The 21,776-nt window shown below is 33.6% G+C and overlaps 3 protein-coding genes across 4 annotated transcripts in view; 1 reads left to right on the top strand and 2 right to left on the bottom strand.

The window, feature by feature from the left end:
* Positions 1–439: 439 nt before the first annotated feature.
* Positions 440–17,842, bottom strand: mettl25 (methyltransferase like 25). Of its 2 annotated transcripts, XM_048156022.1 has the most exons (13): positions 17,635–17,842; positions 16,425–16,592; positions 16,174–16,292; positions 15,503–16,102; positions 13,748–13,895; positions 9,558–9,652; positions 9,259–9,288; positions 8,657–8,730; positions 7,869–7,962; positions 6,244–6,318; positions 6,049–6,120; positions 4,732–4,857; positions 440–4,608 (listed from the first exon to the last, which is right to left on the bottom strand). In XM_048156022.1, the coding sequence occupies exons 1-12, from the start codon at positions 17,837–17,839 to the stop codon at positions 4,762–4,764; spliced, it is 1,776 nt and encodes a 591-aa protein (XP_048011979.1). In that variant the 5' UTR covers positions 17,840–17,842; the 3' UTR covers positions 440–4,608; positions 4,732–4,761. The 2 variants fall into 2 exon arrangements, with proteins under 2 accessions (XP_048011979.1, XP_048011977.1); XM_048156020.1 differs by lacking the exon at positions 440–4,608 and having other exon boundaries at positions 4,651–4,857.
* Positions 17,843–17,885: 43 nt separating this feature from the next.
* On the top strand, positions 17,886–19,676 carry ccdc59 (coiled-coil domain containing 59). Its single transcript, XM_048156045.1, has 4 exons — positions 17,886–18,278; positions 18,655–18,997; positions 19,106–19,211; positions 19,447–19,676. Exons 1-4 carry the CDS (start codon positions 18,044–18,046, stop codon positions 19,609–19,611), a joined length of 849 nt encoding a protein of 282 aa, XP_048012002.1. The 5' UTR covers positions 17,886–18,043; the 3' UTR covers positions 19,612–19,676.
* A 433-nt stretch (positions 19,677–20,109) lies between these two features.
* The window catches only part of LOC125245591 (deleted in malignant brain tumors 1 protein-like), a 44,199-nt gene continuing 42,532 nt past the window's right edge, over positions 20,110–21,776 (bottom strand). The window contains exons 35-38 of the mRNA XM_048156254.1: positions 20,909–20,968; positions 20,709–20,771; positions 20,478–20,540; positions 20,110–20,346 (exon numbers count right to left, since the gene is read on the bottom strand). Coding sequence (XP_048012211.1) covers positions 20,297–20,346; positions 20,478–20,540; positions 20,709–20,771; positions 20,909–20,968 — 236 coding nt within the window. The 3' untranslated portion in view covers positions 20,110–20,296. The remainder of the gene's footprint in view (positions 20,347–20,477; positions 20,541–20,708; positions 20,772–20,908; positions 20,969–21,776) is intronic.

Here is a 21,776-nt window from a genome sequence, read left to right as displayed (position 1 = left end):
CGCTTATTGATTCCTGTATGCAAACTCCTGTAAGAGAACTCGATTCTGCACTTGCGCCACTGTCTGTTTTCTTCGCACACACATCCAAAGGGCGTGCAAAGAGAGCGAGTATGTTTTCTTGCACTTGAATGCACAAATACATACAAAATTATGTCAAAATAACCCTGTAAACACAGTCGGTTTTGTCTTAAGTGAATGTAAACAGTTGAGAAAGAAAATGCATGTAACAGTATATAGGATCCTGAATGAGATCTTAAAGTGGCCTAATAAATTTGCTGCAGTCTGTCATTAACGTTAATCAAAAAACAAAAGAAAAAGAAAATCACTCAATGATCTTGACTGAATAACCTTTGTAACTTTAATAAAGATTAATATATATTCTATTTATAAAGGTTTATTTATTATAATAAATGAGGTTTAGGGGTAGGGTTGGTGTAGGGGGATAGAAAATACGGTTTGTACAGGATAAAATCCATTACGCCTATGGAATGTCCCCACAATTCACAAAAACGAACATGTGTGTGTGTGTTTGAATAAATGTTTTTACCTCACTAGAATGGAAACTGGGAATCGAAAATAGTCAGAATCGATAAGCACAATTGGAATCACTAAAATTCAAACGATACCCAACCCTAGAGATCGCTCTGCTTTTCCATTGTTCTTCTATAAACATATGCTAGAGGGACATCTTTGACCAATGCAATAATGACATGGCATTCTAAAAACATGCCACTCAAAGTAATAGGTTTTCTTAGTAAACACATCCCCATTCTACATCCATCCAACATGTTTACACAGAAAAACAAATGAAAAGCAGCACAGATGAACACAAAAATGCATTGTCTTTCAACCAGCCATAAGAGGTCAACAAATGTTAGTTTTCTTGAAGTCCATCTCACAGCTTTGGTAAATGTGTTATTTATATCCTGAAGTCATATAGGCAGTGAAACACACCATGATTGTTGACCACAGAACTTCTGGGGACAGCAGCTGTTCTGTGAAGTGAAAAATGACTCTCCTCATAAGCAAACAAATCAGTTGGTTGTTTGTGCTTTAGGAGAAGAAAAACAAATTGTGTTTTTAATGATGTACTAAAAAGGAAACTTTTGTTCAAAGTGGAGCTGGACATTCCTTGTGACGATAGAGAAGCATTTCCTCAACCTCCTTGCATGCAAAAAAAAAAAAAAAAAAAGCAGCAAAATTTCAGGAAATAAGGGAGTGAGTAAGCTGGTTTCCCATCGCTTTGCTATTTATGTCTCAAAGAGATGTTGTGGAGTGCATCATATTATTATCCTGAAGCTTTTCCTTTCTCTAATTTAGATGCAGGACAGGATATGGCACAATACATCTGCTAAAAAAATGAATTCATGATAGAAACATGCAACAGACTCATTTTGGCAAAGCATTAGACTGGCACCAAAAAACTCAATGAAGTTCAGGCTCAAGTGCTGCAGTGTCAATGTGTAGCCATGCTTATCTCCACTCAGACACACTAACGGCGTCTATTTTTTCCAGAAATAATGGCAGAGAAGTTGCATTGTTCTGGTCAAGTGGTACCATGATAAATGGATATGGAGCTGTTAGAGAAGGAAAAGTCATTAGAAGCAGGAATTACATGCTTGGGCTTAGCAATGTGGCCTACTTTCTCTGAAAGAAACTTTCCTCAAATATTTACCCTACTGTTTGAATTCAATAAATAATGACATATAATTACTACAATGAAAATATTGATTCACTGGAGTCTGTAAAAGCTAATATACACAAGCCGGTCACATGGATTAGTTAATATTTCAGCAGAAGTTCAACAGGTTTTCAGTAACCACTTTTGCCAATTGGAAGTGCATACAAACAGTATGAAATCATATTGAGACAGGCCAAAGTTATCAAAAAACCCAAGAGGTATCCTTACAGGCTTTGAATTCTCTCATGGAGTCATTTCCTCTTAAGATAGAAGCAAACACATAAACAGTAACACTAAATATAGTAGTATAAGCAAACGCACAAGAAAACAAAGTGAGAAAAAAAAATGTTTTTGTGCCTTCAGTGCTGCTAGTTTTAAAAGGGTCTTAATCAAGCAAAACACATTGAAGAATCAATCAAGTTAAGACAACAGCTACCTCGAGGTGTTTCATTTATGAATATTAACTAAAACATGCAAGACAGGAGAATAATGGTCTGTGTGCAATGGCTAAAAATAATGAAGAGCTAAATGTCTGATTAATATTAATGGTGTGTTAAATAAGTGGAAGCACAAGACGTCTCAAGTGTGACTGATGTCCTCGTATGGCTGGCTAAAGGCTGATTTATAAACCAGTCAGACTAATGAACACTAAAAGCAACGTTCTGCATCACATTGATCACTATATCTTTCCGCTTTAAGCTGCAGACTGATCCAATGCATCATAACTGAACCGATCCAGAGAGTAATACAGCCAGGTTTTTAGAGCAACTGGATTGAATTCAAAACTGCTTTTCATTTACTGTGAACTGACCCTATTTTGACATCATTTATTTTGTGGATAATTTTTGTAAAATATAATTACATAGTTTTTCTCAATTGCTAACAGACTATAACTGACTCAGCTGGCCCAATTTCCCAAACCATTCATTCAGTTCTCGAAACAAAGGCGTTCACAGATTTTCTCAATGTTTTCTGCAAAACTCTACACAAAAATGCCCTCATTTTACAAAAGGTTTAACCATGTTCTCATTCAGAAAACACAATATAATGAACTCAAGTCATCGCAATACAAATTCAAATAACACACATTTATCCATTTGTAAACATTAAGTAGCAAAACCGATGAATTAGAATCTCAGGATAATATAAATAGGGCCACAGGTGATTATGTGCTTTGGAAAATCAATCCTAGTGGTGGGATGAGGAAGATGAGGGGAAAAGAAGAATGAAGGGGATGGGGTAATTTGTCCCTGTTGAAATACAAATCACTATAGCATGTTCTTGTACATGGAATGACCATGACCCCAATAAAGACAATTGGCCTTCAGGGTCATCTACAGGGTTTTTATACAACTTGACTAAAGTACAAAGTAGATTTGTGGATAGAATCTGAGATCTTCTGAATGCCTTACAATTCTGAGTTTAGTTTTTAACAGCAGATGGCGCTCTAGGCTAGTTTTTAACTGCATGCTCAAATGCTCATGTAGAAGAGCGCTTGTGTGTTTGGCTAAGTCTGAGAATGTACTTGCACTTGCACCACGCATTGCTTTTTGAACTTTATGAATGATTATTTTAGGTTTAAGTGGTGTGTGTAAGGAATTGGAAGCAGGCAGAGTACGGGTGTTTCTAAAGCATGCAGTGCCTTCTACTGTTAAAAACTAAGCTCAGAATCGATTCGAGAGAGAATCACGATGCATTTGGAAAATCTCAAAATCAATCCAGATTCATTTCTCGATGCATTGATTTATCTTCCCAGCCCTAATTAGAAGTACTTTAGATGACAGAACTTTCACTCTATGTACAGTAAATGTAGCACATGTTGTACACCCTCAAATTCATAATTGTCAATTTGATTTATAGCAATTAATTCGTAAACGTACTATATTTTTGCAGAACTGAGAGACGACTGCCTAGCGGAGAGAGAGAAGGTCTTTTGTCAGAAACTGCTATAGTATGGCAAACATGGTCGTTACCATTACTATAATGCAATTTGGACAATACAATCAGTATACTGTATTGTGTTGCATACTGAGTTCATATTAAATTATTTTGTATTTGAGTTTTTATTTCTAGTGCTTTTCATCTGCTGCAAGATCTCTTAACTGTATAGTGTAATGAAAATCAACTTTTCTTAAAGTTTATTGTTGAATTTCACTGTATCTGCACCCCTCATATGTTGTATACTGTAATAGACATACTTGACCCTTCACAAGGAGTTTGATTGACAGGCAATCTAACCAGTCATAACGGCATCCAAAAAAGCAGTCAGGGGAGTTAGTAGATTACATCGGTGGACTTGAACCTGAAAAATGGTGTGTACTGATATCTTTCCACAGCTGAAACAACATTCTTTCTGATGTTCTTTCATGTTTATTTGATGCTATAAATTAACTAGTAGGAAGAGCTGATCTGTACACGAGCCGCTTGAGCTGAGGCGCTACAGCGATCTGTCACGACACATTAAAGAGCCACAAAATGGGATTTATTGTTTAAATTTATTTAAAAATTACATTATTTGAAATTTTAGAGTTTGTTTCATATCGAAAGTAACTTTCTCTGGCTTGTCTGTTGACGCGTTGTCAGTGTCCTCTTTGCTCCGCCATGTATTTTTCACTGCGTGAGAGTGGCATGGCTTGTCGGACATAGAAACAGTAACTAAAGAGGGCGGGTCTTTGCGAACGTTCAATTGCAAAATGATTTGTGATTCTCAAAAGGAGGTTTTTGTAATAGTATTTTAAATTGATCTTATAGTGTTCTCTAGGCAGTGGAGTAGTCTTTGATTATGGTAAAATAGAATATGTTTTTGATTAAAATATTTGATTTTGATGTGGAAGTTTGAGGTTTGTACAAGTGGGTGTGTTGTTTTGAGATTATGTTTATAGTTGGTGAATTGTTTCATGAATTGTGTGTTAGCAATTGAGGAAAAACTGTAAAAAAGCATCAACAACAATTAATTTAGAATCTGAACATTAAAAACAAAATATTTAATCATGAAAAATAACTATAAAGTTGTATGAAAATAATACATTAAAATTAAATCAATAAATTACATTAAGCAGCAGGGCTACCAGCTTTGGTCTTCAAACTGTAGATTCCTTTATACCAACAACTGCATAACATCTAGGGGACTGGAGGGGGTCAAAGAGCTGGACCAGTGCAGAATGAGAAACATTCTCCTGTAAGGAAAGAGACAGTTTATATGTAGAATTAATTGTGAAACTCTGAATTCTATGGAGCCCCTAAAGGGACATGGTAATGGAAAACATATTAGATGTGAGGGAAAAAAATATATTTCAATGCTTTTGTGTTCTCTTGCAAAAGTCACTAAAAATAGCCTCATAAGAATCAATTTGCCAGTAAGACAACACTGATCGTGATGTATATTTTTGATGCGTTTGATTCAAGTGGTTAATAAGATCAGTTCATTCAGGAATCAAATTACAATGGTTGTCAGCCCTGTTTGTGCTTGTATATATCCAGTCAGAGTATGTTATTTTATATGAACCGTCATTTAAGTTCAGTTCCAAGAATATAAGTAAAAATAGTATTTTATACAGCTCCAATAATCAGCTTAACTGGAGCTTGTTTCAATCCAAAATCCATTTTACAGCTTCTATAATCACTGACCAAAGCATGTTAATATACTTGGCAGTACACCCCGAGTACCGTCTTATGAAATGGTTTATACAGGACAAAGCCATCCACAGGCCAAATTATAAAGCGTACTCTGATTTCAGTGTGGTTCATAGAGCCGTTGATGTGAATCCTTATCATGTTGCCAAGCTCTTTAATGTCTGACATACAAAAATCATAGACCTGTGTAGAAAAACGCACAGATCTGGCACTGGAGAGGTTTTACTTGCTTTGCATTACATGACTGATAAGTGAACCCTGTAAGATCATGTGGAAATTATTCCCACAGAAACTTGCCGTCACTGTTTTGTGACGATAAACAAAATGATTTTGTCATGCCCTAAATTTTCAGTCTAACAATCTTCACAGATGGCTGAGTCTGACACTCCTGACTGTCGGCGCGAGGAGGTTTGAGGTTTTATGTTCAAAGCCTGGTGGGCAAGAGGGAAATGGAGGTGTAACTTAAAACCTCTGAACTCCTGTATGTTGGAATGTTAGCTGTTTTGGAGCTGCTATATGTGGCTTATGCCTGTTGGTATGTAGTCTATAAGATAAAGTTTTTGATTAGGGAAATCTGTGCTGTGGCCCTGAAGTAAAGCCTGAAACAAAAGCCCCTCACAGTTCTCCAATTATATGAGGATTAACATCTTAACATGGACAAATAGGGGGTAAACATACAACTGTGGGTAAACTGGACAACAACTATGTTTTCTGCCATGACAATTGTTTTTTACCTGCTCTTTCAAGTAGCAAAGTCGGTCCAGGAGGATGAGACCCTCTATACATGGAGCCAAGGTTACTTTCAACTAAAAAAGATGAAAACCAGCAGGAGACAGACTGATATAGCTAGCAATGAAAAAATAATGGACATAAAACTATATTAATAATGGATACTAATGGATCAAAATAAAACTTCCTATGATGCTCACCATGTTAAAAGCCACCATCTCATTCATTCTGGGTCTGTAGCGATCATGATAGCTCTGAATGTCAGCGTCAGATAACTGAAGAGAACAAGAGATATAGACTTATACGCAATGATTTTAAATCAGTAAAGGAATAAGATCATGTCCTATTCACCAACCAGGACCTTAAAAAAAATCTCTTTTGTAGGCTAATGAAAGTTTCTATATATGAAATTAAAAATATTACAAAATAAACAATAATTAAATTAAATTAAATAAACATTAAATGTAATTTTTTTATATAAAAATCTTTTTATATATATTACATATAAATGTATATATAATAATATAAATAAAATAATACAAATTTCAATAAATTGTTTAAATGAAAATTATTTTATTTTTACATTTAATTTTGTAAAATGTATACAGTTACATTTGTTTAATTGTGTGTATATATATATATATATATATATATATATAAAGATAGATAGATAGATTAATACAAAAATATATAAAATATGTATTTAATATATTTATATAAATATTCATATTCATGCTGTACTAAGCATACATATATACATACATATTATATATATATATATATATATAATATGTACATACATACACACACACACACACACACACACACACACACACACACAATTAAACAAATGTAACTGTATACATTTTACAAAATTAAATGTAAAAATAAAATAATTTTCATTTAAACAATTTATTGAAATTTTTTATATAAAACAAAATGCATGAATATAAATTTGAAAATATAAATTTATAAATATAAAATTATAAAAATAAATAAAAAATATGTTTAATTTACATACATATACATAATAATAAATGTGTAACTACACATATATATATATATATATATATATATATATATGAAAAATAAAATTGAAATAATTTTCTATTTTAAATATATATGTAATGTCAATATACAAATATACATGAATATATTGTATTTAATGTATTTATATAAACTATAGACTAATAGCTATTACAAAATAAACAAAAGTTAAATACAAAACAAAATTTTAAATACAAATTTAATATTTTTAATTTAAATTAAAAATATACATAAATATAAATATATTAACACATATATTTAATACATTTATATAAATGCTTATATAATCTGTGCTATATATATATATATATATATATATATATATATATATATATATATGTGTGTGTGTGTGTGTGTGTGTGTGTGTGTATATGTGTATTTCAAAATAAAATTTTAATTAATTAATTTTCCATTTGAAATACATAGGTAATATTTCATTTTTATAAAAATATACATGAACATATTCTATTTAATGTATTTATTATATTCATTCTACATTAATAAAATTGTAGTGTGTAAGAAAATAATTTAAAATCAAATATTTAAATAACTTTAAATATATATTTCTCCTCAAAACCGGGTTACAAAAGAGTCCACTGATATCGTCTGGGCCTGCTGATGCATTTTTAATAGTCTCTTGCTCTCTGTACCCATATTTTCCTATGTGTCAAACATACTTTAGTCTGTTTATCTCATTAGTTTCATTGTGGTGTGATTCAGATGCATGTGGGCAGACTGAGAAAACATTAAACGTAATATGAGAACAATCAGTTATTACTTTAGTCTCATCCAGATCCAGCTTCCTAAGTGCCCGCCTGACATAGTCCACAAACGACGAGGCTTTGGAGTACACGTTCCCAACACGTTTCTCACTGCCAACAGAAAATAAAATACTGCATAATATCAAATAAACTAAAATAAAGTTGAATTGATTTTTAATGTAGATTTGAGACTGATATTAACGCACAAACAGTAAATCACATGCAGAAGGTGAACTTTGCACTCCTTGTTGACTCGCACATTACCGTAACCTGATGGTTTGGCTTTGACTCACAGAACTTTATTAAACTTGAAAACAGGGCTTTAGGGTTTGAGTCACGAGCATCAGTCAGCACTGAATCAGATCTGCTCTGTACAGTCACGATCAAATATCATGATAAACATTTCTCAGCCTCCGCAAAAAGGAAGGAAGGACCAGAGGGAATCTGAAGCCTCTTTATTCTCTCCTCTAGTTTATTAAAACTCTCCGGCGACTAAAACAAAGACAGGCGGTTGTTTTCTGTCTAATGAGCAGATGATGTGGCGAGAGTGCTGTCGATGAGATATCTGATCCTGGTGTTTGTGAGGGGAACGGCGTCAGTGAGGGAGCTCAATATTTGTCATCGTGTGCTTTTCACACTGAGAGTGGCTCATCAGGGGGTCCGGGGTATGTGTTTCCGTTTTTTTTGGAGCAAACTGATTTTTAGGGTTTTATACTATAATTAACAGCCAAACCTCTAATATTTGGTTTAAGTGCCCCTATTATGCTATTTCAAAGGTTCCTAATTTGCAAATGGTGGTACATACCTTTTAAAGCAATCATAGTGATACTGTAAAATAACATGGAGAACCGCCCGATAAAAAAGTGACTCCATAGGCAGCTGTAACAGACAAGAAATGCAGTTAACCACAGCCCAAACAATTCTGTTTCATTTCAAAGCCAATGTTTTTACTTATTTATGCAATGCATACTTACTTGCTTATGTTTGCTTACTTATTTGTTTTTTTAAATTACATCATTTGAACTGTTTGTCCCATTTGTGGCAACTTTAAAAACAGACTCTGTCATGTTTTCCATTACAATTATGTCATACAAACAATCGGACGTGCAGAAGACAGTACAAAGAGATTGTTCACGCTGACCGCTTCACCCTTGAACTTTTATTCATTTTTAATCGAGGAAAAAAATCTAATTAAAATACACAGCACATCTAATTAAATCACATAAATATGCATAGCTGCATATGCTGTAGGTTCTGGCATTCAAGCCTGACTAACACATTATGATCAGCTGTGCAAACAGCTCTGGTTGCATGAGACTTCACTCCTTATATGCAAATCCTGCACGGGAAATGGGATTTTAATTGAAATATGAATATTAATATGATATGACACAATCAAGTACTCACCCCTCCCCCGGCAGACACTCTTTCCAGAGCCTGAGAAGGGGAAAAAAGAGTTTGTGAAGAGCTCAACATTAGCCAAGGCTGCTGAGAACATGCTTGAATTGAAGCAGTAGTGATATGGTGACATGGTTTGATAGTCACCTTCAGTTTAATAGCAGATACACTGTGTGTTTATCTAAATAAACCAAAAAGATCACTTGATTATCATGATTAACTTTTGCATAACATTCAGCTAATAAGCAAAGGATGTGGTTGAAGATGGGCAATGTGAGATGTTTCAGTGACGTGTGAGGCAGACTTACGAGACATGCTGACATCCTGGCATTTCGACCACAGAAACAGGCCTGATCCTTCAGATACTGACTCATGGGGAAACCACACACACCGCTGATACACCCTGACCAAAAAAACAGAGAAGCAGAATCAAATGCATTTTAGCTACCGTTCAAAAGTTTGGGGTGTGTAAGATGATTTGTTTTTTAAACAAATTTTGCTTTTATTCAGCAACGATGCATTAAAACTGATCGAAATTGATTTATATTTCAAATAAATGCTGTTCTTTTGAACTTTCTATTCATCAAAGAATTCTGGAAAAAATAGTTTCACACCATTTTCAACATTGATAATAAGAAATGTTTCTTACGCACCAAATCAGCATATTACAATGATTGCTGAAGGATCATGTGACACTGAAGTCTGGAGTAATGATGCTGAAAATTCAGGTTTGCCATCACAGGAATAAATTTTAACATTTAAAGTTTAACAAAATTTTTACATTTTAAAATATATTAAAATATATGCCAGTTATTTTAAATTGTAATGATATTTTCAATATTGGAGAAAGTTACTTTTAGAATTACAATATTGCATTACTCCCTAAAAAAGTAACTAATTGAGTTACTTAGTTACTTTTTAAGAAAAAGTTACTTTTTCTCACCTGGGCTGTGCTTGCTTGTTTGATTTTTAATAACAAAATAACAAAAAAAGTTCTATTTTTGGCAAATGTTAAGGCCCTTTCACATCAAAAGTGAAACGAATAAGCCTCAGGCTGAAGGAAAAGCAAATTTACGCCTGTACAGTAGAGGGCGTAGCGCAAACAAACCTTACATCTGTGCCGCCATTCGAGAAGAATACAACACTCTTATTTCTAAATCTAATCTAAAGTCATTTTTGCTTATTAGTATAGTTGAACTGGATCATCGAAGATCAGCAACAAAGACACTGGCTAATAAAGTGAGATTAAATACATGAAGTATATTTGTGTAATTTAATATAGTTAATTATTACAGGTTTGCATAAAAATCAGAGATGGCATCTCACTGTTTTTACTTATTTTGAGGAATACTGAATGTTTTTGTGCAAGTGCGATGAGTAAATGCATGCACATTTAGTCTAGAACTATAATAACCATCATGTTTACACAGCGCACACAACACCTCTGCACTTTATTTCTCTCAACATGGGAACAAGAGAGATGTCAGTCAAAAAATGTGAAAAAGTAACTTGTGTTAGTTATTTGAAAAAGTAGATATTAGATATTTTGTTGTAAATTGAAAAAGTAATGTTACTTTGCTAGTTACTTGAAAAAGTAATCTGATTATGCAACTTAACTTACTTGCAATGCTTTACCCCCAACACTGGTTATTTTACAATATTGCTGTTTTTACTGTATTTTTTTTTTTTTTTTGTCAAATATAAACAGACTTTTTAGGGTATGTTAAAACTAAAGCAGATCTCCAAACACTGAACATTTTGTGGATAAGAACCTGTTGAGCACAGGCCATTCAAACAAGACCCACGCTGTGGTTTGGGGCTTATTCGTGGTGTAGATAAACACTGTTTACTCCAGATATCATGCTAATCTAAACCATGCCAAACTGAACAGGATCCAGAGTCCAGCACAGGCCTGAAATATGTGTGTATGCGTGTGTGTACGGGTTTGGCTATACTTGTGAGGGCCAAATGTCCTCACTTATATAGTGAATTACTATGACAACCGACTAGTGAGGACATTTTACTGGACCTCACTCATTTAAAAGGCTTACAAATTGGCCAAAACAAGTTTTTTTTTTTAAGTCTAATGTTTTGCACATGTTTTTGTGATGGGTACGTTTAGGGGTAGGGGTTGGGTTGGGTGATAGAAAATATCATTAACCTGATATAAAATCAATGGAAGTCTATGCAATGTCCTCACTAATAGTTGAATGGAATGAGCTGTGTGTAAAAAAAAAGGACAGTGTGCAACACAATATTAGTGATTTCATTACGAAACATCTGACTCATTGTGAGTGATCTTTCATGAGTCATGAGTCGACCAATCGCTGCGGGGTTTTGAACTGAAGGACCTTCAGTTTGAGTTTGTGTATTCCCAATAAAACAAGGTTTAAAGCTGATGTGTGTAATATGTTTGATGAAAATACCAATTTTATGCACAAAGACATCTGTAAGTGAGACATTCACAGATTGACTGCTTAACTAATGAAGTTTGTGGGTGGGATTTCCTGTTTCCTGTTTCAGTAGAAGACATTGCATGGGCTCTTTTGAATTAAGTCAGCAAATGCAGGCCTTTTGCAGAGAGATCACAGAAAAAGTATTAGGCTGTTAATTATAATCAAGCAAGCAAAACTCAAAATCAATGCAAAATCTTTGTCATTCTGTGGTCACAGCTAGTAGCACAAAAATTACACACTTCACATTTAAATGCACAGCATGATGCTGTATTCATGCCAGGTTTTTGACACTAAAAGGCACAATGTGTATTTCCATTGGAGCTGCATTTGTTTCTTTCCGTTTAGTTTCTTCAGAACAAACGTGCTTGTAAAGTGAGCCGCTCGAGCCCTGAAAACTCTGACATCATCATGCTGAAAACACCACATGTTGTACTGACTCTTCTTGATTCTGTGAGATCAAACACACAGTGTGTGGAGGGGGGCAGTGTTTGTGATGTCAGTCCAACATTTGAACACACTTCATGTGTTTAGCTCTGTCCCTGTAGCAATTGAGGGTCTGTGATGTGATCACCAGGCTTTAAAAGACAATGAGACATTATTATAGTCTTGCTGTGCTTCATAGCACTGGACGCTGAACAATCGGCAGTAATTATGTGATCAAAATATTATATTTTGTCTCCTCTAGAGAAAGTGTCTAAGAGAAGGTGAAAGAGAGAGATTGACAGTAACCACGTGCTCTCTTGGGACTTGCACCATGTGTTAAAAGGATAGTTCACCTAAAAATGACAAGGATTCTTCATTTTATCTGCAGAACACAAAAGTATATATTTTTTAAATGTTTCAGTGTTTTTTATCAATACAATTAAAGTCAATAGGGACCAATCAGATTGTTTTTATATTGAACAATACCTTATTGTGTTGTTGTTGTTATTATTATTTTACATTTTTACATTTTTCATATTATTTTACATCCAGAATTGGCACAGGACTGCAAAAAACCCTGTCAAATTCTTTATTTAATAAATTCTTTAATAATACAAATAATATAGACATTATAATTATATTAATAACACAAGAGCAGGGAAAACAAACTGAAGATATATATTTGTAAAAGAAAGAGAATTAGACAGGGTTGAACGGGGCATGGACGTGTTGACAATCCAAGGAGGGAGTGTTTTTCTTTTTTTCTTTCTTTCTTTTCCTTTCTTAGGTTTGGCTACTGGGTGGTGGTAGGGGGGGGGTCACTGACCTACATACCCAATGAGCCACAGATCAAGTATTTAAAGTTATTAACACATCTGTACATACCTGTACAGATTTATATGATATTATATATCACCATAACTGTAAATATGCACTGTGTCTGCAAATAAAAAATAATAATTATTATTATTATTATTATATTAATAATTAAAAATAATAATTATATTAATAATAGTAACAATCATTATTATTACATAATTAATTAAATTATTAATGAAATTAAAGAAATATTTAATTTATGTAATAAATAAATAAAACAACAGCAATTTATTATTCATTGAAAAATAAAACACTTTAATAAGTAATAATAATAATAATTATTATTATTATTATATGTTTTAAAATGTATTAATTACTATTTTATATTGAATAATACATTATTGTTGTTGTTGTTGTTAAATAATAAATATTATTATTATTATTAATTAGATTTTTTATTTAATAAACAAGCAACAACAACAATTACTCTAATTGATAGATTTTATAATAATAATAATTATGATAATACATTATTTTTGTTGTTGTTTTTGTTATTATTATTGTTTATTGTATATTTTTTGACCCAGGATTGGCACAGTATTTGTACACTGCTGGAAAGAACATTATGCAAAGAACCACAATTACACACATCTCATCTTGTTTGAAGACTTGGGCAGCCAGTTTGAGAGATCTCTCTCTCTCTCTCTCTCTCTCTCTCTCTCTCTCTCTCTCTCTCTCTGTGTGTGTGTGTGTGTGTGTGTGTGTGTGTGTGTCTGTGTACAAACAGGAAGTGCTCTTACCCTGTCTGTCCTGATCAAACTCTTCAGAAAGCAGGTGGTAGCAGCAGCCCACACTGCAAACGGCCCGCAGCTCCTGTTTGGCCCTGAACATCCGCAGAGTGCTGGGGGCCAAATCTCCACACGTATGCAGGCCAACCAGAACTGCATCCTGGGTACCGGCCAGAGAAAAGAAAGAGGGAGAGAGAGAAAAGGGTAATTTGGCGAAATCAACACAGACCATTTGCCATCTCTCATTGATCATAAATAATTTGCTATGGACACATCCAAGTCCCTCTCCATTCTTGAGCTCAATTTCACCTAATTAACATGATTAGGATAATCGCAGGCGTTTCGCTGAGCTGTAATAGCAATGATACAACTTCAGCTCTATAATCAAAGCCCACAGCTGGACAGCTATTTCAGCATAGCGTGACTCTTGTGCTATTATATGAGTTTAGTACACATGAATTATTTGATCCTGGGAGAATGTCATATGAAATTAACTCACAACACATTCACAATGAAAAAAAAAAAAAAGTTGTATTATGGACCAAATGGATTCAATTAGTAAGGAAACATACAGCTTCAGCACCAAACTAGGATTTTTAGGCTCCTAAAATCCAAAGGCTGCTATATAACACTCATTTATACTGTGTGAGAAAAATGGTATGATACTAAAAAGACAACAATGACAAATTCTTTAATAATAATAATAATAATAATAATAATATTTATTTGTATTATTATTAGTAGTAGTAGTATTATAACAATAATAGTTATCATTATTATTATTTGTAGTAGTAGGGGTAGTAATAGTAGGCATAACTACAATTATATTATAATTTAATTTAATTTAATTTCAATTGAAAAAAATATTAAAATAATTATTTATTTATTTAATTATTTAATAATAACAATATTGTATTAAAGAATGAATTACATATTTTTTTCTTTAATAATACAACAACAAAAATGTATTCATTAAAAAATAATACATATAAATTATTATTACTATTTTTTTTTTTAAAACTCAATCAAATTATTTATTACAAATTTTCTATTTAAATGTATAAATAGTTATTATTATTATTATTTGTAGTAGTAATAGTAGGGGTATTAGTAATAACTACAATTATATTATAATTTAATTTAATTTCAATTGAAAAAAAATAATTATTTGTTTATTTATTTAATTATTTAATAATAACAATAATGTATTGAATAATAAATTCATTTTTTATTTAATAATACAACAACAAAAATGTATTCATTAAAAATAATACATATTATAAATTATAATTACTATTTAAAAAATTTATCAAATTATTTATTAAAATTTTTCAATTTAAATGTATAAATAGTTATTATTATTATTTGTAGTAGTGGTAGTAATAGGGGTATTAGTAATAGTAGTAATAACTACAATTATATTATAAATATTAAATATGTTTTAATTTAGGCTATTATTAATAATAAACGTATAAAATCATGAAATAAATATTTTAATAATAAAACAACAATAATTTCATTACAAAATAATACATTTGATAAATTATTATTACTATTTTTTTAATAATTAATCAAATTATTTAATACATTTTTCAATTAAATATATATTTATAAATTATATATATTTATAATATATAAATATATACATTTTAAATAATTTTACTATTATTATTATTATTGTATTTTATATTGAATTATAAATTATAATATTAGTAGTACACTATTTTTCGTCCTCGGGTTGAAACCTGTGTTCTGACATCCACTCACCTCCAGCTCTGTGATCAGCGTCTTGAGTTCAGTTTCTGCAGTGACATATGAGGTCAGAGGTGAAAACAGGCTGCTGTCGCTGTCGTTCCCTCTCCCTTCTCGAGCTTTCCTCTCCAGATTCTCCCTCTTCCTCTTCTCTCTTTCCTCCAGGCTCAGCTGGCTGGGGTGGACACGAGGAGAAGCGTCCTCTATGACGTCTGGAGACAGCATGCTGAGGAAGCTGCTTCCTGCATTCGAATCACTGGGGTCTAATGTGGCATTATCTGAAGCGGATAAATCACTGGTGACTTGTTTTGATAAATCACTGGTTTCCACTTGAGCTACAAAACTTCCCGTTTCCTTTGTAATAAAGTTTTTGCTGCCATCACTGTTCTCACAGTTTCTGCTGGGTTGTTTACTCCCATCTTCACTGTCTAAAGCTTGATTCCCAGCAGCTCTGTTCTGTTTCCGATAGGCTTTGGAGAACTTCTTCAGCTTCCTGTTCCTCTCCTGAGCTCCATGTGTGTTGGTGCTGGAGGAGTCGATACCGAATACCTGTAGATTAAACCGCATGGATAGATAGGAGCACAGGTATCCTTTCCCCGAACCCACGTCTATCACCTGAGATGAAGAAACAGATGATGAAAAAGATGCAAAAACATGTAACTAAATTACATTTTAAACATTCTTACCTGTTTGACTCGGCAGCATTCGGCCAAACTAGACACAACCTCAGACATTGCCTGCACTTCATGGGCCTTCTTACAGTTCATAAACTCATCTGGAACAAGAACTTTGTCTGATGACTCTCCTATGGAAATTATAGACAATGCATGAGATATAACCTTTTAATAACCTGAATGTGACATGCATAATAATCACAATAAAGATCTATGGGGAATGTAATTGTGCTTTTCAGTGCTTCTGGTCTGACTGTGGTTACCTGCTATAGTGTCTCCATAGATCAGTTTGAAATTCTGCATCAGCTCTTCCAGCTGCATACAGACCCCCAGACCCGGTAAACAGTGGGATTTGGCTGCCCTCAGCAGGGCTGATATGTCCACCAGCTTCTTTGAGGCATTGCAGAAACCAAATGTGGTGTTTTTCTTCTCTAAAAGCAAAAACACTATTACTACAGAAGATTAAATAGTGTCCAATGTACTTTACTTCAATAGAGCATAAAATATACATTGTATACAATTATACAAGTACTACAGAGCTCCTAAGAGAACATGGTGATGGGGGAAAATGGGAGGAAAAATGATTTTGTGTTCACTATCAAAAACATTGAAGTATAGTTTTTTCAATGCGCACACCTAATATTAATTGAACGAATGGAAATTTTATTGAGGGAATGCAAAAGCATTGAAATATAATTTTTTCTCCCATCTCATTTTTTTTCAACCACTGAAAAACATCAATAAATTATATATCAGTAAACAGTCACGTACGTAGCGTGTCAGTCACGTACGTTACGTAACGTACGTTACATTTACCTCAGGAAAGAATGTATCGATAGTCAGCTGAAAAATAACTCTGGAGAGGGAAATTTTGACAAATATATGCACTGTATTACAATTTTAAATATATTTACTCTTATATCATTAAATATCATTACGTTATTATTACAAAAACGTCAATTTGTATACAAACCAGTTGTTAAATTTATCCTTTAATAACCAGCAGACAAGGTTCCCTGTTTACAACATTAGTACATAGTAATTAACGTGCTATATATCCATGTATATATCCAAAAATGAATAGATATTGAATCGAAATCGAATCGCAACCTTATCAATTGAATAATTCTCACTCCAGTCCAAGCTGAGCTCAAAAGTCACATTGGCAGCCCTGTTGTAATGTAGTTGTACTGATTAAATTAATGTTTGTATTAGTATATCAAATTAATAATTAAATATTGATCAAATTAATTATACATTTTACTCCACAAAATAATGTAGTATTTTTAGTAAATGTTAGAAAAAATTATATAATAGGCCTATTAGTCAAGCATATAGCATATAATATTAGTCAATATAATTCTTAGCATTTTATTTTTTTAAACCACAATTTCTTTTTTACTTTAAAAAATGACTTCATTATATATTGCAAACGAATATTTGTACATAGTATTCATATTAAGACCATCTTACCTTCTACCGCCCCCGTGTGCTCATGTGTGGAACTGATAGCACACAACACTTCTTCTGGACTCACACACATGAACGTGCTCCAAACATCACGCGTGTAAAAGTCCACTGTGTGCGCATTCGAGATGCTTAACGATATGGAGAGAAAGCGCTGAGCTTCATCTATCTTCCTTTTTAAAGTTTCAATAGGCAGGTCATTAAATGCCATTGTTCACGGGCACAGAAAAGTGAGAAAATTTCGTGAAAGCTGCAGCTGTTGACACATTTTCTATCTTTAAGACGTAAGTAGTCAAATCAGGATATAATTCGTCTGAGCGACCAAATGCGCGGCCATGTTGGGTGTACTAGTCAGCGTTTTGTTCTATGGGTGAATACATTGCCCTCACACAAATGGTGCTTATTTTGATTAGTAATGCCTTGCGACTATCCGTACGTCATTATTGTGCGTCTCTACACGAGAACCATCCGTGTTGTCCACATACTAGCTAAAAACATGGCTCCTTTAAGACAAAACGCAAAAAGTCAAGGTCCGTTTAGAGGAAAACACTTCAATAACAAATTTGCACATGGTGGTTTATCACACAACGCCAAAAGAAAAAGAAAATGGGTTCCGGAGGACAAAGTTTTCGATGGTAGTTTAAAAGAGGGTGAGTAGTTGACTTTAAATCCATCCACATAAATACTTAACATTTAAGTAAGTGTATTTCGATGTAGAAAACTCATTACTTAAACGCATTTGATATAAGAGTCAATTACAAATAAAGATGTCTTGGATGAGATTTAAAAAATGTTATATCATACATCTTTTAAAAATGTAGCAATGCACGTGCCTTATTCATAGATATGTGATCTTTGCATTAATGATAAAATATGTTCATACCATTTTCTATAGGAAATGTATTCAATTCTTTCTTTATTTTGGTATTAGCTATTTGCACAATAAATAGCTAATAGTGTCTACAATAAAGGACTAGATTTGAATGTATTCTGTTTGAATCTCATCTTTGTCTCATGCTTCCTCAGGTCAGGGGTTTGCCTTCAAAAGGAAGGAGAAAGTAAGGCATGAATACAACAAACTTCTTCGTAAAGAGAGGAAGAAAAAGCAAGCATCAAAAGTCCAGTTAGAGGAGAACTATCCCGAGCATCTGAGACATCTGTACCAGGCTGAAAGAAAACGATTAGATGAAGAAGAACAGGAGAAAAAGATTAAAAGATGTAAAGGGAGAGCACGAGATGAAGAGACCGAGGCAGATGATGAACTAAACATGGTGTCAGATACTTTAGATTCTTCTGAGAAACACGTTATAAAAACAACTGACCAAACTACTGCACCTGATTCATCCAATGAACCAACACAATCTGACAGGTACAGTAATATAATTATATATTTCAAGTAAATAGCACTATTTTCAAAATAAATATATTATTTTAACCCCTTTGCATTGACAGCCACATTACTTATTTGTGTCATCAGCTCCCACAAGGTCCTGTTCATCCAAAAGAAGCATAAAATGTCTTCGTATCAAAAGACAAAACAAGAATATGAGAGGATGAAGGAGGAACGTGCAAGAAAAAGAGAGGTGAGGCCAATAAAACATTACATCTGGCAAATGTACACTCAGTGCTAGAGCCTACAAATGCAGTCCTTTTAAAGCCAGTATGATGGAATTGTTGTTCAGTTTTCCACTTCCTAATGTATCTGCTATGTGATGTCATTAAGGAAGATCCATTATGTCATGTAAAAATACACATTTTCACCACCCTTACATTTTTTGCAAATAATTGATGCATGTTTTATAATGTGTGTCTCTGTAGGAATTCTTGAAAGACAAATCTCAGCGTGAGGAGGCTCTGAAGAAATACAAAGAAAAGAAAATGGCAACATATCAGATGTTGAAGAGAAAAACAAAGAAGGGTCAACCCAACCTCAACCTGCAGATGGAGCTATTGCTGCAGAAGATTCAAGATCAGAGCAAATAATTCAGTATCTGACTTAAAAACTGTTTAAAGCATTTTAAAGTAAAAATGGACCATCACACAATAAACTGTGCAGTTTTGGTGAGGTTTTTTTTCTTCCATTTTTTTCTCTACTTAAAGGTAGAGTAGGCAATTTCAGGAAGGCTTGCAATAGCAAGCTAGCTTTGAAAGCATAAGATCCCACCCTCCCTTCAGAGCTCAAAAAGTGTTTATAAAACAAATTGCCTACCTTTAAATTTAATTCAAACTAACAGTGCACAATAACTACTAGTAGTAAATTCTATGGCAGTAAGTTTATGAAAAATTGTGATGCCTTTATATCTATTCTATATAAGTGGTAAATCTATATTATCATTATATTTAGGTAGATAATGCTGTCAGCAGCTGAACTTCCTAACAGTGTTTCAACTTCTTTAAACGTTTATAGTGTTTTGCATAATTTACTCCCTTCAAAAATTTATTTTTTGTGGCAAAAATAATGATTGAATGGTATGTTTTGTTTATTAGGTGAAAAATATTGATATAAAAATAGAGATACTACAAAATGTTGCAATGCAAGTACCCATTTATACAAAAGTATTTAAGATATCAAAAACAATAATCTTTAATAGCAGTATAAGGAACTCCCAGTATCTCCAGTAACTGTAATATGATTTGATGAGCAGAGGCAGTGGGTGTGGTCAGTGAGTCATATGGCCCCTCCCTTTTTATTTGACTCCTCCCCTACATCATCATAGTCTGTAAACAAAAACAAAAGTAAATTCAGTTCATTGTTACAATTGCATTGAGACTTTTTATTTAAATGAGCAATGTAATACTTTTCTTATATATATATATATATATATATATAAAAAAAATGTCACCATAACCTAAGAGGTTTCTCTCATCTTCATCGCTGTTCTTCACATCATCATACTCCTCCTGATCTCCCTCTGATACACATGTGAAATAAAACCTCACATTGTGATTTTAATACAGCTTGTGTCACTGATGGCATTGATCGCTTTCCTCTCATGACTGTCTCAGATTATTATATTAAGCCTAATAAAGCCATGATGATAAACGCATATAAGCAGGGGATGATAAACTGCCATTCTCACCCGTTACATCTTGAAATTTCTGTCCATTAATGATGACATCATCGTAATTCTCTGGTGTGTCCACTACATATACATGAAGATTTAAACAGAACAAATGTTACATTATATTTTACAATGTATTGGTATTAACCCATAATATCATATATCACTATAAATTATAATGTTAAATAAATACACTAATAACAATAAAAAGTAAACACCATTTTTGATTGAGTTCTGTCCACTCGTCATGACATCATCATAGCTCTCGGGTGTATCTTCTGCAAATTTAACATGAGACACAGTGCAAAATATAATGCATATGTGTGTGTGTATATATATATATATATATATATATACACACACACACACACACCCCAATCAGGCATAACATTATGACTACCTTTCTAATATTGTGTTGGTCCCCCTTTTGCTGCCAAATCAGCCCTGACCTGTCGAGGCATATCTGATATCTGACACCAAGATGTTAACAGCAGATCCTTTAAGTCCTGTAAGTTGCGAGGTGGGGCCTCCATGGATCTGACTTTTTTGTTCAGCACATCCACACAGATGCTCGATTGGATTGAGATCTGGGGAATTTGGAGGCCGGGCAACACCTCAAAACCATTGTTGTGCTCCTCAAACCATTCCTGAACCATTTTTGCTTCGTGGCAGGGAGCATTATCCTGCTGAAAGACGCCACAGCCACCAGGGAATACCGTTTCCATGAAAGGGTATACATGGTCTGCAACAATGCTTAGGTAGGTGGTACATGTCAAATAACGTCCACATGGATGGCAGGACCCAAGGTTTCCCAGCAGAACATTGCCCAAAGCATCACACTGCCTCTGCCAGCTTGCCTTCTTCCCATAGTGCATCCTGGTGCCATGTGTTCCCCAGGTAAGTGATGCACACGCACCCGGCCATCCACGTGATGTAAAAGAAACATGATTCATCAGACCAGGCCACCTTCTTCCATTGCTCTGTGGTCCAGTTCTGATGCTCACGTGCCCACTGTTGGCGCTTTCGGCGGTGGACAGGGGTCAGCATGAACACCTTGACTGGTCTGCAGCTATGCAGCCCCATTCG

The sequence above is a fragment of the Megalobrama amblycephala genome, linkage group LG14 (assembly GCF_018812025.1).
Source record: "Megalobrama amblycephala isolate DHTTF-2021 linkage group LG14, ASM1881202v1, whole genome shotgun sequence".
Taxonomy (NCBI): Eukaryota; Metazoa; Chordata; class Actinopteri; order Cypriniformes; family Xenocyprididae; genus Megalobrama; species Megalobrama amblycephala.
This window is presented reverse-complemented; position numbering and strand designations above follow the sequence as displayed.

Bases quoted from the DNA above. Each gene is read 5' to 3' on its own strand.
- mettl25 (XM_048156022.1), bottom strand. From the start codon at position 17,839: ATGGCATTTAATGACCTGCCTATTGAAACTTTAAAAAGGAAGATAGAT. The intron at 16,593-17,634 runs GTAAGATGGTCT...TTTTGCTTTTAG, and splicing joins GCACACGGGGGCGGTAGAAG to AGAAGAAAAACACCACATTT. The intron at 9,653-13,747 runs GTAAGAGCACTT...TTTTTTGGTCAG, and splicing joins GTTTGATCAGGACAGACAGG to GGTGTATCAGCGGTGTGTGT.
- ccdc59 (XM_048156045.1), top strand. From the start codon at position 18,044: ATGCCTTGCGACTATCCGTACGTCATTATTGTGCGTCTCTACACGAGA. The intron at 18,279-18,654 runs GTGAGTAGTTGA...ATGCTTCCTCAG, and splicing joins CGATGGTAGTTTAAAAGAGG to GTCAGGGGTTTGCCTTCAAA. The intron at 18,998-19,105 runs GTACAGTAATAT...TTGTGTCATCAG, and splicing joins GAACCAACACAATCTGACAG to CTCCCACAAGGTCCTGTTCA.